Source organism: Stigmatopora argus, chromosome 4 (genome assembly GCF_051989625.1).
Source record: "Stigmatopora argus isolate UIUO_Sarg chromosome 4, RoL_Sarg_1.0, whole genome shotgun sequence".
Taxonomy (NCBI): Eukaryota; Metazoa; Chordata; class Actinopteri; order Syngnathiformes; family Syngnathidae; genus Stigmatopora; species Stigmatopora argus.
The window spans coordinates 21,181,767-21,199,709 of record NC_135390.1 but is presented as its reverse complement, the minus strand read 5'-3'; the positions used below and the strand labels follow the sequence as shown (position 1 = coordinate 21,199,709).

At 40.1% G+C, this 17,943-nt stretch overlaps 1 protein-coding gene across 3 annotated transcripts in view; it reads left to right on the top strand.

Annotated features, from left to right (window-relative positions):
- grik3 (glutamate ionotropic receptor kainate type subunit 3) overlaps window positions 1–17,943 on the top strand; it is a 154,985-nt gene that overhangs the window by 118,647 nt on the left and 18,395 nt on the right. For all 3 annotated transcript variants that reach the window (XR_013299920.1, XM_077597995.1, XM_077597997.1), the window contains 4 exons: window positions 1,213–1,416; window positions 5,899–6,122; window positions 10,388–10,506; window positions 16,097–16,314. Coding sequence is in view for 2 of the 3 variants with exons in the window: in XM_077597995.1 (XP_077454121.1) it covers window positions 1,213–1,416; window positions 5,899–6,122; window positions 10,388–10,506; window positions 16,097–16,314 (765 nt within the window). In the remaining variant the exon portion in view is untranslated. The remainder of the gene's footprint in view (window positions 1–1,212; window positions 1,417–5,898; window positions 6,123–10,387; window positions 10,507–16,096; window positions 16,315–17,943) is intronic.

The following is a 17,943-nucleotide window of genomic DNA, read 5'->3' as shown; positions in this document are numbered from 1 at the left end:
CTATGTGGAGTTTGCAGGTGGGTGTCTCCGTCAAGCCCACCCCAAAATACAGTCGTACCTCTACTTACAAAATTAATTGGTTCCAAGACTTTTTTGTAACTTTAACATTTTGTAAGTAGAGTTGTACTTTATATGTAAATGCTCTAATTCACATGTGTCAAAGTGGCGGCCCGGGGGCCAAATCCGGCCCGCCGCATCATTTTGTGTGCCCCGGGAAAGTCAATCATGAGTGTCGACTTTCTGTTTTAGGATCAAATTAAAATGAAGAGTATAGATGTATATGAAATTTCCTGATTTTCCCCCTTTTAAATCAATAATTGTCATTTTTTAATCCATTTTTTTCTGTTTTTAGTTCAAAAATAATTTTGTAAAATATAAAAAAAGGCAAAAAAACCCCATTGTTTTAGATCTATAAAAAAATGAATATTCAGGGCTTTTAATCCAGTTCTATCCATTTATAAAAAAAAATCTAAATATTACATCTAAAATTTCCTCCCCATCTCAAAACCACGCATGCTAAGCTAACAGTACCCTAAATAGACTTAAGCTTTGAGTGAGTGGTATTTCGTCCCCTTCTGCCCTGTGATTGGCTGACCACCGATTCAAGGCGTCCCCCGCCTGGTGACCGTAGTTAGCAGGGCTAGGCTCCAGCACCCCAGGAAACACCTAGGCTGTGCTAATATCACGTTAAACATACGAGGCTGTCACAGTAAATTAAAGACATCACATCATGTCACTCTCGTGCGTAACAGTCGATAAAGCCGCCGTCATAGCCATGTTCCATTTAATTGCTGCCACGTTCCGCTGTTAATCGAGCTCCCAAATTATGAGCAGCCAGGCGGAATATTACAAACTAGTAAAGAGCGTCATCTACCTTGACCATAAAAATGAACCAGCTACGTAGTCCAAGGGCCGGAAAGCGCCCGGACAGAATACTGTGGCGAAAATTCTGTGCCAGTCCTCACTTTGCATTTAAAACGACTTTTCTTCACATTAGTTTTACGTTCTCCTTTTGCTAATCCATCACCGTTAAAAGTGCGCCTACCCTTTTTACATATTCTAATACCCGACTCGAATCCGCTGTCGCTACCTGTTAAGTTCAACAGCGACTGGCGCTTAGGTCCTTTTTGTGGCAATTAGGCAAATGCGGAGAACCCAAGCGCAAAGGGCGAGCTCACCAATCGCCGTGGCTTTTCTTCGTCTGATGCGCAGGAGGAGCCATATGTCATGCTTAAGAAATCTGACAAGGCGCTGGTGGGGAACGATCGCTTCGAAGGCTTCTGCGTGGACTTGCTGAAGGAGCTGGCTGCCGTGCTGGGCTTCACCTACGAGATCCAACTGGTCCCCGATGGAAAATATGGATCCCAGGACGACAAGGGCCAGTGGAACGGGATGATCCGCGAACTCATCGAGCATGTAAGTGCTGCAAAGTTAAAAAAAAATCAATCTGTGTTTTTTTCATGTTTTGACTAGTTCGTTTAAAACTGACTATCTGTTATAAATGAAGCAGTCAAAACATAGACAACATAGGTTAGATTAGATAACTTTATTCATCCCATATTTAGGAAGGTTCACTGTCACAGTAGTAAGAGGGTGAGAATACAGACACAGCAAAAGACATTTTAGACAAATAAATAGGTAATAAATAAGTTAATAAATAAATAAGCGTGTTGCTGAAAGAAACATATATATATACATATATATATACTCACATATATACATATAAATACACCTACATATATATACATATATATACATACATATATACACACATAAATATATATACATAATATATATACATATATATACACATATATATATATATACATATAGATACACATACATATTTATATATATATATACATATATGTATACACATACATATTTATATATATACATATATATACACATAAATATATATAAATATACATAGATAACAAGAAGACAAAATGACAAAACTAAACCTATCTTTTGCCAATGACTCAAAAACAGAATGAGGTACAAATAAAACTTTATTTTGTAAAAAAAAAAAAAAAAAAGTCTGATACAGCAAGACTGTATTTAGATATTTTTAAATCATGTGTTCACATTTTCCAATACATTCTTGACGACAAATTGGAAAATTACTTTCATTGGACATATGGTATTTTTCAGACGAGTCCCTTTTTTAAATTGATTGGCGGGATGTGCGACTTATACTCGAGTGCGTCTTATGTCTTTTATTATTTATTATTTTTTAGGGCGATAGTGATTCCAAAATCTGTCCAAATTTCACCTAAAAATACCTAAAAATGCGACTTATACACCAGTGTGGCTTATATATATTTACATATATGATGTTTTCTTTGCATGGTATGACTCACAGTCCAAAAAACATGATTCAAAATATGCACAATGCGGGGGGTGCTGGAGCCTATCCCAACGAACATGCAAACTCCACACAGTCAGGCCCAACCTGGGCTCGAACCCACAAACCACGAACTGTGAGCCGGACTCGCTGTCCACTCCTCCACCGTGCCGCCCACTTCCCTTTTATCTTATCTACACTGTAATTGTAATTTATCATGAGTGCAAAAAAAAGCTTGTATAACATTTCCTCGGAATCCGGGTCGAACACGCTAACGCGTCTATCGTAACGACGTATGACAGCTAGCATCCATCATCTCATCGAAAGCACCTCTACCGCCACGGGAAAAAAAAACACCTGATTGGCGCAATTCCCTTCTGGCATTTCCTAAGTGCCCCCCGTCAACGCTTGGAGCGTCTTTGTGCTCGGCGGCCCGCCGGGTCAGCGCTGTACTCAGCTGAAAACTTGTAATAGCTTAAATGGCATTTAGCGGCAGGAATGGTGTGGCAGGAGTCAATGGCTCGCCCGCTGAAAGGTGGGCTACCGCTGCAGCACTTTTCCTCCGTGTGAGCTCCTTTTTATTCCCCCCCACCTAGATCGCAATAACCTTGAGGGGGAACAAACGGATTACGAAAAAGCCTGCAAATTTTGAGCGCTAGTTCAATCCATTTGGACTGGGAGGGCTAGCAACCAATGACCGCTGTAAAATATAGTGAGTCATTCCAAAATTTCCACACAGCACTTACTGCCTAACACATGTTTCAAAGTGGCGGCCCGGGGGCCAAATCTGGCCCGTCGCATCATTTTGTGTGGCCCGGGAAAGTAAATCATGAGTGTCGACTTTCTGTTTTAGGATCAAATTAAAATGAAGAGTATAGATGGATATTAAATTTCCTGATTTTCCCCCTTTAAATCAATAATTGTCATTTTTTAATCGATTTTTTTCTGTGTTTTTAGTTCAAAAATCAGCTCGCTCCAGATACAGTTTGGTAGCTCTGGCTAATCACTAGCCAATCATAGTTGGTGAAAGCGATGACGTATCCCTACGCCTACGACAAGGCATTGTGGTGTTGCCAACTCGAAATCTGATTGGTTAAAGCAAGTCTTATCGACGCTTGTTTAATGCAGCAGGGCCTGTAGAACTGATTGTGAAGGCCTTGAGGCTGATTTCTGACCCTGGCAACAAATAATGTGATTGGTTAAATGCTTCAATATGAAAACACACATCTGGAACCAGTGCAACCAGGGGGAAAAGCAATGAAAGGAAGCTAACAGACAATTTGGAATTATTTAGTCTTAGTATTGATGGACAAAATATAATATATGATTCAGATATTTCTTAGGCCAGCAGAGAAGGCCTTGAAGGCCCTGACAGCCTGCCACTGCTGCAAGATTTTCTACCAAAAAAATCCTATTTGTCAACAAGGCCTGGCTGTAGAGGTGACTGTGTAGTTCCCTTCAAAAAGAGGGCTACATTAGCCAAAGCACCTTCTCTGCACCTTCACAGTAATGTTAAATATGCAGATGCCACGTTAGATTACAAAATCTTCCATCACAAAGCTCCTCCTTCACTGCAATATTTTGTACAAAAAAATCCAGTTAATCAACAAGGGCTGGCTCTAGAGGTGACTGTGTACTTCCCTTCCAAAAGTGTGCTAAATTAGTCAAAGCACCATCTCTGTCCGTCTTTATAATATAAAAACATAAATAATGGCAATAAAAGCATTCAATTCAAATCAATTCAACATATCTGCAACTCAAAACCAAATACGTTTCATATGTGAACATCCCTCTTGGCCAATCATCTTAAAGGCTGACTATTAGACGAACAAAATTGCCATCACAAGGCTGTCTAAAACTGTTCTACGCGTTTGTTTGTGTGTGTGTGTGTGTGTGTGTGGTATGTGTCATCGTTTATCTTCAACTGACAGATGGAAATTAGCCCTCGGCTACAATCTTACATATTTACATATATATGTTCATTAACATGAATATAAATATGTTCATGTGCTGTTCCTTATTAAATTAATCAGACTCAAAAAATGAACATTTATGTTGGACCAGGCAAATAATGGGCAGTGAAAAGGAAAACCTGAATATAATACGTAGGTTCCATCAAATTTTTAATTAATAATTAATATTAAGTACAAATCTCCCTGCAAAATAACAACATTTCTCTTTTTTAGCAAACATTGAAAACCAGATTTTTTTTCTTCCGTTCTTGTAATGCGTTTTTATTAAAAATTGAAGTACAGTCCACAAAATAACATCCAATCCAATTAGCTTAATCCCCCAAAAAACGAAGCACGCTTCCCCATAAATTCTCCCAAAAGCCCACATTCGTTACCTTAACCGGACATTTTTTCCCGTCTGCGCTCACGAGGTCACGTCACCGCCGCCAGCGTTTGGACATGCCACTTTGATCCTCATCGTAGGCGGCGGCAAGGCGGGGTGACCCGCAGCCGCGGGGCCACGGGTTCAAGAGCCGTACTGGCAAACGCGAGCCCGCGTTGCCCTTCACTAAATACCCGGCTCACCTCGGCGGCGACGCTCATTAGCCCCCATCGTTAGCCCCGTGCGGCGAGCGGCCGTGTTGGGACAAATGTCACGCGTCGGATTTGGGATTGGCTCGTCAGATGAATTAAATGTTAAGTGTACAGGCGGCAGATTAAAAATGGATGAATCACTGTAACGCCATGTTGGGGGGGGCGGAGTTTGTCCTCGGGGGACGACGCTGCGAAAGCTCGCCATCTGCATTGATAGATAACGCCAAGCCATGTGGCACGCGGTGGGACGGCGTCAAGTTATTTGGCTCGTGCCGCGTCCGGCGCCCCCATTCTTGATGGATCTGTGGTCCAATCAGGGCAAAACGGCAGTGTGGCAGGGAAGGTCCCGCAGATGGATGGGATGTACAAATGCGAATAGTTTAGGAGAGACGGCATTTTGGATTCCACACATTTTGTTTAATTTGACCTAACCCAACATAATTGTTTTCCCTCATTTAATCAAATAAAACAGAACAATTTGCGCTTCTCTATTGGTTGACAAAACCTCACTTGTTGAAATAATTGAGTAAACGTTTTTGCTAGCTTGGATTGGATTGGATAACTTTATCCATCCCGTATTTGGGAAATTTCGTTGTCACAGTAGCAAGAGGGTGAGAATACAGACAAAGAAAAATACATTTTAGACATAAATAGATAGGTATCAAGTAAGTTAATAAATAAATACATGAATAAATATATAAATAAATAAGCGTGCTGCTGGGAAAAAAAAAATATATATATATATATATATATATATTTATATATTTATATATACATATACATATACACATACACATACGTGTACATACACATATATACACATACATACACATACATATATAAGCACATGTATACATACACACATACACAGATGTACATGCATGCATACGGTAGGTCTTAACACTCAGCCATTTGTTTTGTTAAAAAGCCTGACAGCTGATGGGAGGAAGGATCTGCGGATCCTGCCAATTCCGTCCCATCTAACAAATCCATTTGTCTTCTCAGAGAGCCGACTTAGCGGTGGCCCCGTTCACCATCACCTACATGCGTGAGAAGGTGGTGGACTTCACCAAACCCTTCATGAGCATGGGCATCAGCATCCTGTACCGCAAGCCCAATACCACCAACAACGGTTTCTTCTCGTTCCTCAACCCCATGACGCCCGACATTTGGATCTACATCTTGCTAGCCTACCTGGGAGTCAGCTGCGTCCTTTTTGTCATCGCCAGGCAAGTGGAAAAAGAATACCGTATTTTCATGACTATACGGCGCATCGCATTTAAAGGCGCAGTGTCAGTAACGAGTGCTATTTCTGTATTTTACACATACAAAGGACGCACCATTTTTATAGACGCAGCCAGGCATGGCAAAACATACACCAGTTTAAACATACACGCTACACCCACACGCTAAAAACACGTTTTTAAAAAGGCAACGGAAGCAAAACTGAGTTCGGTGGTACTTTATCCAGCCATTTTACAATGCTCTCACGTCATCATCACCCACAAATCCATCAAAGTTGCTTCGTAAAGCTGTGTCGATGTCGATTGCCAGGCCACAATCTATTCACAAATTTCGACTGCTGTAAAATTCAACAATTTAAAGGCAATTTTAAGGGCGTGGCTTATACGTGGGGGCAGCTTGTATACGAGAAAATACAGTATGTTTCGACCGCTGTAAAATTCAACAATTTAAAGGCAATTTTAAGGGCGCGGCTTATACGCGGGTGCGGCTTGTATACGAGAAAATACAGTATGTTTCGACCGCTGTAAAATTCAACAAATTAAAGGCAATTTTAAGGGTGTGGCTTATATGCGAGGGGCGGCTTATATACGAGAAAATACAGTATGTTTCAACTGCTTTGTTTATAACAGACACTAGTGTTTTTTTGGTCTGTTATAAACAAACCGGTCAAAACAAGTGGGAAAGAAATCCAAGATCACCGTCTGCCCGTCAAAGTCCAATCCATCTGAACTGGGAGGGCTGGCAGCACAGCCAGACTCTCCCGATCCAAACGGATCAGACGTCTATCGGCGTCAACGGAAGCGAATCCCTCAAAAACAACATTTAGAATCCTCTTTTTGCATTTGTCAAATCACGATTGTTTTTATTTTGTACTTGATTCCACTCGTAATTCAGATTTTTGGCATTTCCTGCTCCTTTTCATGCAAAGTGGCGCCCACGCGAAAAAAAAAAAACAAGACCGCGTGATGAGGTCGCTCAAGTGCAAACAGCTGCAGACCCCAGTCGCTCGTTTTGTCAAAAAATGGCAAAGGGGGCTTGGAAATAATAATGACAGATTGTGATATCAGGTGGCTGGCCTAGATAAGCTAAAGGCTTGTCAAAGTGCATTGTGGGAGTCAATGAGAGGGCGCCGGTGCACTTTGGTGCCAAGCTGACATGACTGATTAAATCAGGAGGATTCATAGGTTGGAGGATGATACGTTTGGAATGATGTTAGGAGTCCTTATAAAAAAGTATATTAGGTCAACAATAGCATATTTCAGTCATACAACCAAAGCAATTACATACCTGTCAACTTATGTTCATCCCATATTTTATAAGTTTTTGATCATTCAAATGGTGTACGCCGTATAACAACTTTTGTACGGGATTTTTTTAACGTTTTTTTTGTAAAACCGATCTGGTTTTAGCCATTTCGGCTCTAATCCGGATCGTCTCGGTCATTGGCAGCAGACAAAAAAGTCATCGTTGACGGCTAATATTGTCATGCTTTAAGCAAGATTCTGCCTTTTCACTATATAAATATAGCGCGTCAGCAAGCAATGTACCCAGACAGTCAAGCTGTTAGACATCTACAGAATCTTGAATTTAGTGCATACTGATTGGTCCACTTTGGAGAAAATTTTAGACTTAAGTGTGCCCTATGTGAGTAAATATGTGCCACGTTGCATTTGTACATTTTTTTCCTTTATTCCTTAATAAGGAAGAATTCTCCATTTTTTTATGAGTCTAATATTCACGAGTTTACTCCTCACAACAAAATTGTTGCATGTTAATTTTAGACGGCAACTGAATTCTTCCTGTTCCAATTAGGCTGGCAAAATTAATTGATTTAGCTTTTCCAATTGTGGAGAGATAATTTTCGGACATTAAAATTAGTACTAATCTTGTCTTTGAGCCTCTTAATATAAAATATTCTGTGGCGTAATTTTTTTTATAAATGTATTTTTAAAAAATGTAATCATAAAATAGGGCAAATATTATTATTGTTTTAACCTTTTGTTTTTATTTAAAAAGGAAAAAGAGTAAATATTGCATTTTAAAAATCTTTATATTTATAGGAAAAAATAAAAGGGGAAAGAGGAAACATTTTAGATATCATTTTTCGATATTTAAAATAAAATAGGATTAAAAGAATTGGATCAAAAGCCCTAAATATTCAGTTTAGAGCTAAAACAGATTTTACAAAATGCTTTTTGAACTAAAAAAAAAATGCAATTATTGATGTGAAATGAGGAAATGCAGGAAATATTCCGTCTACAATTATAATATTCATTTGAAGTTAATTAAAAACCAGAAAATCGACACTCATAATTTACTTTCTCGGGCCGCAGAAAATGATGCAGCGGCCCAGATTTCGCCCCCGGGCCGCCACTTTGACACCCGTACTTTAGATTGACTTAAAAACAACTTTAGCGCATCACATTTTTCAATCCTACAATTTTGAATACATTCGATTTTCTTTGTTTCCATGCTTATTTTTTGCAAATCTGACACTATTCCCTGACAAAAACCCAATTAAGACCACGTTATCATCTCCATATATTAAAAAAAACACAACACTTTTCTTACAATCCACCCCACACACATTTTGTTGACTCACCTCTATTTTATGACGAGATAGCGACACTATAAAGCACCAATAAATGGGGTATAAAATGGAATCATAACATTTGGTGGCTACACAAAGCCAATTTTCAAGCTCCTATTTCAGGATGACAAAGGGTCATTTTTTTTTGTATCGCTAACAACTTAGCAATTACGTTCCATTTTAATCAGTCCGTCTTCTTCTTTAACAGTAAATACAATTTATTTGTGCTCCTAAAAAGCCTCGGCGTACGCTTTCAGTGCCTCGTAAAAATGACCGTCAGCCCGTTATTAAAAAGCCCACTGAAATATTAGACTGCGGGGCATGTCATTAGATTGACATACGGTTGTATCATGGGGATAATACATTTTTTTTCCAGTCAGCTGGAGCTCCGCAAATGAAAACTGACGTGATCTACTTGAGCTTTCATCCCGTGGACTATTATAGTTATTATTTATCAAAAGGACAAAGAGGGCATTGGCGACATTTCCGGGAAACGTGGAAGGATTTTTCAAATTTATCCAAAGAACTTACAAAAGGGTAAAAAATAAAAAGGGTGACGTCGGAGATGTTTTATCTCGGCAGCTGCCGGGCGAGAATGTCGCGCAATAAAGAGTTGCGGGGAATTTACTGCGGGTAAATGGCAGCAGGCGGATTTTATTTATTTATGGATTTGTTCCTCAAATGTGACATTTGACGCCCTTGTCAAAAAAGTTGAATTGTATCGTGTTGCTATGCAGGGACGGTTTTGTGAATTGCGTTAAACAAGTTTTTTTGGGGATGAAAGTATAAGTGGGATTAGTGGGAGGAGCTGAGTCATTTATTTAATGTTGAGAGTACTTGATTACAATACTTTAAAGTCATTGGTGTAAATGCTTTTTGATGTAGTAACATATAATTTAGAGCAATTTCACTGGGATTTGAAGGCCCACAATGTTGTTTAATACTGTAGTTTCCCAAATATTCGCCGTATTTGTCGCTAAAAAATGACGACTGAATCGAGGGTACGGCTTATATGCGCATAAATTAGACTTGACATGCACGAAACGCCATAATGGAGGGGTGTCAAACTCAGGTTGGTTCGCGGGCCGCTTTAACGTCAACTTGATTTCACGTGGGCCGGACCATTTTAGATATAATATTTAGATGTTTTTTTATAAATGGATTAAAAGCCCTGAAATATTCAGTTTTTATAGATCTAAAACAATGTTTATTTTAGCTTTTTTTATATATTTTTCGATTTTGCAAAATGATTTTTTAACTAAAAACACAGAAAAAATGGATTAAAAAATTACGATTATTGATTTAAAAGGGGGAAAATCAGGAAATGTTATATATATATATATATATATATATATATATATATATATATATATATATATATATATATATATATATATACATACTCTTCATTTTAATTTGATCCTAAAACAGAAAGTCGGCACTCATGATTTACTTTCCCGGGCCAGAGAAAATGATGCTATTTTATAAGTCTGAGTATAGGAAAGTACATCTATTTTTGTCTTAAATCGGCACTTCCTTCTAAAAATGAGTTTGCAATTCCATTAGCGAATTTGCGCCTCTTCTGTTCGAAGTCGACAAACTGGTGCTCGTAAAAGTGGGCGCTATTTTTTTCTTCAAAACCTGCTTTTCCACCTTCAGGTTCAGCCCTTACGAATGGTACGACGCCCACCCCTGCAATCCGGGATCCGACGTAGTGGAAAACAACTTCACGCTGCTCAACAGCTTCTGGTTCGGCGTTGGCTCCTTGATGCAACAAGGTAGGGAGTCCCGCCTCCTCTGTCAAAAACCCTCCCATCAACCCCAATTTTTCTCCGCTACCGCTTCCCGCTTCTCTAACTGACAAGCTGCGGGATTCCGCCATTGTTTATCCGGGAGATGTTCACCCGCCAGGAACGAGCGTAGAAGTGCTCCGTCTTCCCCGACGTGGCGGGGTGCTTGTCACCCACCCGCTGTTACCGCCCCCAAAAAAGAAGAAGGGAAGCTCGTCGGGCATTGTAAAGCGAGTCGAGATAGCGCGGCGCTGTTTATTTCCCACCGTAAAATCCGTTGCTGCCACTTGAGGGGGTCCGGGACGGGAAAAAAGGAACAATCGGGGGACGGCGTTTGACAAATGTCGGCTGTCAGCTGCTCTCAACTGGCAGGTTTGATGGATTCAGAGAAGCTTAATTGATCTTAGGTTGGTGGTGGAATGTAAATATGTCTCAGGTATACTTTGAGTGTCGCTGGAATTTGACGGTTGACTCTGAAGGACTGCCAGCGGGCCAGTTGAAAAGGCTTATTTGGGTTTTTGTTTGGGTTGCAGATTGCAAAGAGAAAAATGTTGAGGTAAATACGGCCAGAGTCAAAGTTTTGTTAAAGATGATGTAATTGTCTTAAATGGACAAAATATGGCGGAGAAACATGGAATAGTAGAACTTTGACTTACAAATACTTCTACCCAATCATAGTTAGGACAATTTCTAGTGTTCAATCAGCTAGCCTAGCATGCATGTTTTTGGAATGTGGGAGGAAACTGGAGTACCCGGTGAAAACCCACATAAGCCTGGGGAGAACATGCAAACTTCACACAGTGAGGACCCAACTGGGATTGAACCCTTGGCAAAAGAACTGTGAGGCTGACACGCTAACCTCTCGTCCACTGGGTTGCTCAATAGCGTAGATCAGGGGTGTCAGACTCAGGTTGGTTCGCGGGCCGCGTTAACGTCAACTCGATTTCATGTGGGCCGGACCATTTTAGATATAATATTTGGATTTTTTTTTTAATAAATGGATTAAAAGAACTGGATTAAAAGCCCCGAATATTCAGTTTTTATAGATCTAAAACAACGTTTATTTTAGCTTTTTTATATATATATTTTACAAAATTATTTTTGAACTAAAAACAGAAAAAAATTGATTAAAAAAATACAATTATTGATTTAAAAGAGGGTAAATCAGGAAATTTAATATACATCTATACTCTTCATTTTAATTTGATCCTAAAACAGAAAGTCGCCACTCATCATTTACTTTCCCGGGCCACACAAAATGATGCGGCGGGCCAGATTTGGCCCCCGGGCCGCCACTTTGACACGTGTCATAGATGCAAATGCTTTTTAAATTCAAACGCTATAAAATATTAGCATGTCGGCCTCACAGCTCTGGGGTCCTGGGTTCAAATCCAGGTCACGTCCACCTGTGTGGAGTTTGCATGTTCTCCCTGGGCTTGTGTGGGTTTCCTCTGGGTACTCTGGTTTCCTCCCACATTCCAAAAACATGCATTGTAGGCTGATTGGACACTTTAAATTGCCCCTAGCTACGACTGATTGGTTGTTTGTGTCTTTGTGCTCTGCATTTGGCTGGCCACCGATTCAGGGTGTCCCCCGCCTCTGGCCCGGAGTCAGTCTGGTTAGGCTCCAGCACCCCCCGCGACCCTAATGAGGATAAAGTGGTTCATAAAATGAGATGAGATGAGATCAAATATGGCCTATAATTGGCTGTACTTCACAGTGTGACTGGTAATAGCTGAAAAATGTCGTTTGGTGAAGACTCACAAACAGGCTTCTTCACTACGCTTGTCTGCCAACCGTGGTGACAGCAACTGAGACTGAAGCCATTTCCTTGACGCGTTTAAAATGCAAATCGATGGTGGAGTGTTGAGAAAAGTAAAAAAAAAAAGGAAAGAAAACAGAAAAAAGGAGCAGCTTGTCTGTGGGAGTGAGGTGCCACCGACAACACAAAGAACGGCAAAGACGTTGAGGTGAAAACGCAACAAAGCGCGCCAAATGTGGTCTTCACTTGACAAGCAACATATGTCTGATCATTTCTTGCCACCTTGACTTCGCGTTAAAAAACTGCATTTTGGATGAGGCTTGTTTTGCTTGTTACTTCAGATTCAAATTTAGGGATTAAAAATGTACTTAAAGGTGCTACAGTCAAGAAATGTGTTTATACTAGTAAAACATTTTTGCATGATCCCCCAAATCAGTCAATTAAATATATCTTTTTTTCTTAATGATCTATAACGGTCATTCCTTATCTGAATTAATAATTGAATTGAATTGAATGCTTTTATTGTCATGATTCAAGTATAATGAGATTTAAAGCTTGACCATAAAGTGCACAAATAACAACAAACTAACAGGCAAATAAATCCTCAATAAATAATAACAATACAAATAATAATAAATATTCAATCAATAATGTTAATAAATAAAATAAACATAATAAATAAGCAATAAATAAGTAGGGCGGTCCGGCGGCTTGAGTGGTTAGCAGGTTGGGCTCACGGCTTTGGGGTCCTGGGTTCAAATCCAGGTCAGTCCACCTGTGTGGAGTTTGCATGTTCTCTGCGTGGGTTTTCTGCGGGTACTCCGGTATCCTCCCACATTCCAAAGACATCCATGGTAGGCTGACTGGACACTTTAAATTAAACATCATTATGACTGTGAGAGCGAATGGTTGTCCGTCTCATTGTGCCCTGCGATTGGCTGGCCACCAGTTCAGGGTGTCCCCCGCCTGGGGTAGGCTCCAGCACCCCCTGCGACCCTAGTAAGGATAAAGTGGTTCAAAAAATAACATGAATAATGAGTATTCAACAACATAAGTAGCGAAGTGCACAAATAACATCAATAGCCTGAAACAAAGCATTTTCAACTTCTCTACTTCAGACCCATTTTTTGGGCCGGATTCAACGCAGAATGAATCATAATGTGCCACGTTGGATAACAAACTTTCTATTCTTGTGTGGGCACGAAGCGTATCAAACAGTACACCGACCAAGAACAAACATATTGACATTTTTATAAACCTGCCGCCTCATCGCAGATTTACGTTTTGCGTTTATTTCAAAGTTCCAACCTTACGACAACACCGTATGCATTCCCTCCTGTTGCGGATGGCAATTATTTTTTTATTTTTTACAGCGTGGACTTTAAACTGGTCGCTTCTGGCAGTTTTCATCACAGTCCGTCCGTCCCCACAGTCATAGTGAGTTAAGGGATAGTGCCGTCTCTCCCTTGTTTGTAACCACAAAGGACGAATGCAATCAAATTTGGTGGAAGAGGTTAAGGAGCAGAGCACTCTGCCCACCCTTTTCATTGGCCGACCCACCGCCCTCCCTCCTTCATCCTACATGGGCTTGTTACTCTTCAGAATTACTGTCATAAATCTTCTCAGTAAAGTAACACAGTGTACACAGACAGCAAGGGTATTTTAAAGGTTGTCAGAGATGAGATATAAAGTAACTTTAGCATCCGTCAGTGGGCCATTGGCGGGGTTGAATTGCTGTGCGGTGGAGAGGCGAAGCTTTATGGTCCGTGTGCTTGGATATCGGAAATGACTTGCCACTGTATATCCTGTACTGTAATCCTGAAAGCTCTTGGTAAGACTTATCGAAATGTTTTTCAAGATGGTCACAAAATTGATTCCATCGGGAAGTCCGTTCATGTGTTTGTAATTCATACGTTCGTTCAATAATAGAGTGTATTTTACTTGATTACGTGATATAAGGTGGACTTCCTTGTGTGGCCCCAGTTTTTTAAACTAGGTCTACAATGTCTTGTATGTCTGTCTTGCCACTGCAACCAAGAAATTTCCCGAATACAGAATGAAATAAAGTTCTAACCTAACCTAAAGTTTCGCTCTATCTAAGGGGTACTCGGATGTTTGGTCGCCCGGACGTTTGGTCGCCGCGCGTTTGGTCGCCGCGCGTTGGTTCGCCCGCGCGTTGGGTCGCCCGGACGTTTGGTCGGCCGGATGTTTGGTCGCCCGGACGTTTGTTTGCCGGTCGTTTGGTCGCCGCGCGTTGGGTCGCCCGGACGTTTGGTCGCCGGACGTTTGGTCGCCCGGACGTTTGGTCGCCCGGACGTTTGGTCGCCCGGACGTTTGGTCGCTCGGACGTTTGGTCGCCCGGACGTTTGGTCGCCCGGACGTTTGGTCGCCGGACGTTTGACAACATGACAGAGAGTTTACTGTTGAAACCAGCTCTCAAAATTATAATCATGAGAGAGAGTTTAATATCTAAATATCTACTGTTGAAACCATCTCTCAAAATTATATTCACCCGGGCGACCAAACGTCCGGTCACGATCTAAGGGAAGCCTGATAGCATATTTTATTTAACATATTTTAGCAATAAATGCTAGGTAAAAAGCTTCTATTCCTGACAAAAAGCTGACTAATTCGGGTCTGGATCTACATAAATAAATAATGTATGTATTTGATTTTATGATCAGCTACTCAAGAATTTTTAAGCAAACATTGGCTATATTTCTGTGCGAAATTTGCATTTTTGAAATTATTATTTTTATTTTTCACTGAGTTATGATGCTTGTTAAAATGACAACATGAGCGCAGTGTTTAAGAACCCAGAGTGTCGACTCAAGGTACAACACAGGTAGTGTAGATGATGTACATTTACGACTTGCCATTGAATTTTCCCAGTTTTCCGGGAACTACATAAAGGCTTTTATTTCTGGTGTAAATCACGGGGCGCGATACCGTTTTACAACCCTAACCTGCTTGTCCCGCTAAACAATTCACTTTACATTTATTTTCCTTTGGAACACTGCACAATTATTTCAACCGGTTAATGAACAAACACAGAAGGAGATGCGTCAAGTCTTTTTAGAGGTTACAAAAATCGAAGAATGTGGTTATCATGAATTGCTTTTGGCTGTGAAGCAAAGCAGGGAAGCAGAAAAATGAGAGGGAAGTGCTGGTGCTAAAATTAGGATTTTAATGAAAAATAACCTTGCAAATAATCATAACTGGGACAAAGTTAGCAAAATAAAAACTGAACAGAGGAGACGCAGATTGGCGAAGAGGCAAAACGTCACTTACCGTATTTTCTCACCAAAACGCTGTTTTTGTCACTCAAAAAATGGGGACTGAATCGAGGGTACGGCTTATATGCGAATGAGACTTGACATGCACAAAACGCCATAACGCAAGACACATTTATTTTGATGAAATTGAATTGAATGAAATTCCAGAAAAAAAGTATCTTGCATAAAACGTGAAAAAAGCTTACTTGTCGTGCTCAGGGCGCCGCCATCTTACTTAGGGATGACAAACCAGACCGCTACACTCACACTAATGTTAAGGCAATTTTAAGGGGACGGCTTATACGCGGAGGTGGCTAATATGCGAGAAAATACGGTACTTGAACAGGAAACAGGAAAACAATCCTCCCACCAAAAGACATGCCAAAACACAGGGTTTAAATACACAGTCAGCTGATGACAAATCACAAACATGTGAGCCAACTCTCATCAGGAAAAACGCATACAAATCACACAGAACAGGACACGTACATAAAACACACCCACCCAACAACCCCAATAACGTGAAAGTGTCTTTTCGCAGGTTCCGAGCTGATGCCCAAGGCCTTGTCGACCCGGATCATCGGCGGCATCTGGTGGTTCTTCACGCTGATCATCATATCGTCTTACACGGCCAACTTAGCAGCGTTCCTCACCATCGAGAGGATGGACTCGCCGGTGGACTCCGCTGATGACATCGCCAAGCAGACCAAGATCGAGTACGGTGTGGTTCGCGACGGCGCCACCATGACTTTCTTTAAGGTATGATTCCATTGATTAAGATTTTTTTTATCTTGGGCTGCCCGGCGAACAAGTGGTAGGCCTCGCAGTTCTGAGGTCGTGGGTTCGATCCAAGGTCGATCCTCACTGTTTGCATGTTCTGCCGGGGCTTGCGTGGTTTCTATTCGGGTTAGTCCAGTTTCCTCCCACGACTAATAAATGGAATAACACGAAATCTATCAATTTTTTTCAGTAGTCCATTAATTATTTAGTGACGTTGACATGAAAATGTGTTCAAATAAACTTTTTTCAGCTTCTTAATAGTAAATATCATTTTTTTTTAAATTTCGAAATGTATATAGATTTAAAAAAAAAAAAAAAACTTTTATTCATTTATTTTACTTTTTAATTGAGTTAATTAATAGTAAAAATGTTCAATTTTTCATTTCGAAATATATTTAGATTAAAAATGTATATATTAAAAAATCTAAAAAGTGAGTTTTATTTAATTATTTTCATTTATTTAATTTTTTTTCAAAACAACAAAGCGTTTGTTTTCAATATTCTTTTTTTCCCATTAAAAAATGGGAATATTATTTTTATTCTTGCTTTTTAAATGCTGTAGTTTTTGATTGATTATTCAACGATAAAAAAATATTAGAATTTTATTTTGCCAAGAAACAGGAAGTCGGTATTCACTGTCCACAAAAAAATATTTTAGTCTGGCCCTAGAGCCTTGAGTTTGATATCTGCGCTATACTGAAAAAAAACAAAAAAAAAACAACATGTGCTGATCATGATCCGATTCATCCGACCATCTGGTTGAAAAAGATTGTACATTTTATTCCAACTGTAAAAATAGTATTACTTACTTAGTATTTTTCTTTTTCCAAAGTTAGTCTTTGTGTGTTTGTTTTGCCCGCAGGGCCTTTGACTCTGTTTTCATTGTTTAGAGTTTTGGCATCAACGCTACTGTTGAATAACACGTGCCAAAGTCAGTGAAGACGTTCTGTCCAAGTTATAACAATTCTATTTTATTTATTTTGAAGGATAGCAGTGCCTTTCAGCTTTTAAAACCGAGTCTCTGCCCGAGGATTTTTTGGGGAATTTTTCAAAAATGTATTTCAACAACAGTTGGGTATCTTAAAATATTTTTTTAGTCTGCCCATCTAGCATTAAGAGCAGCCATTGAATAATTCTCCATCCATCCTTGTCACTTGTTGGTTTTAATCTCCATTGGCAACTATTCTTTCGCACTTTCAGGGCCGATTGCCAAAGTCATACCGTTACTGCAAACCTGCTTCATTTCTGCCAAGTTTGTCTTTCAAACGTCTCCAACCAACGATTAAAAACTCATTAAACTTTGCGCTTCAGTTGCCACCTGGCGTAGCGCCAAACTGTCACTTTTCCGTTCGAATATCAACATTCCGCTTTTAAGCAAACACGGGCCTCCGTAAAACGCCCATCTCGCGCCTATTTGAAACGGCTCTGGCTCTTTTAAGACGGCAATTATCCGGGATTAGACACGGCGGAAATGTGACCCTGGTATAAAACACCGTGAAATACTACAGGACTGCAGCCTGGCAGGAATGCGAGACTAATGGATTGGCTGCTTATTGCTGCTCGAGTAGCACTTATGAGGATAAACGTGCGCGCCGCTTCGGTGAAATG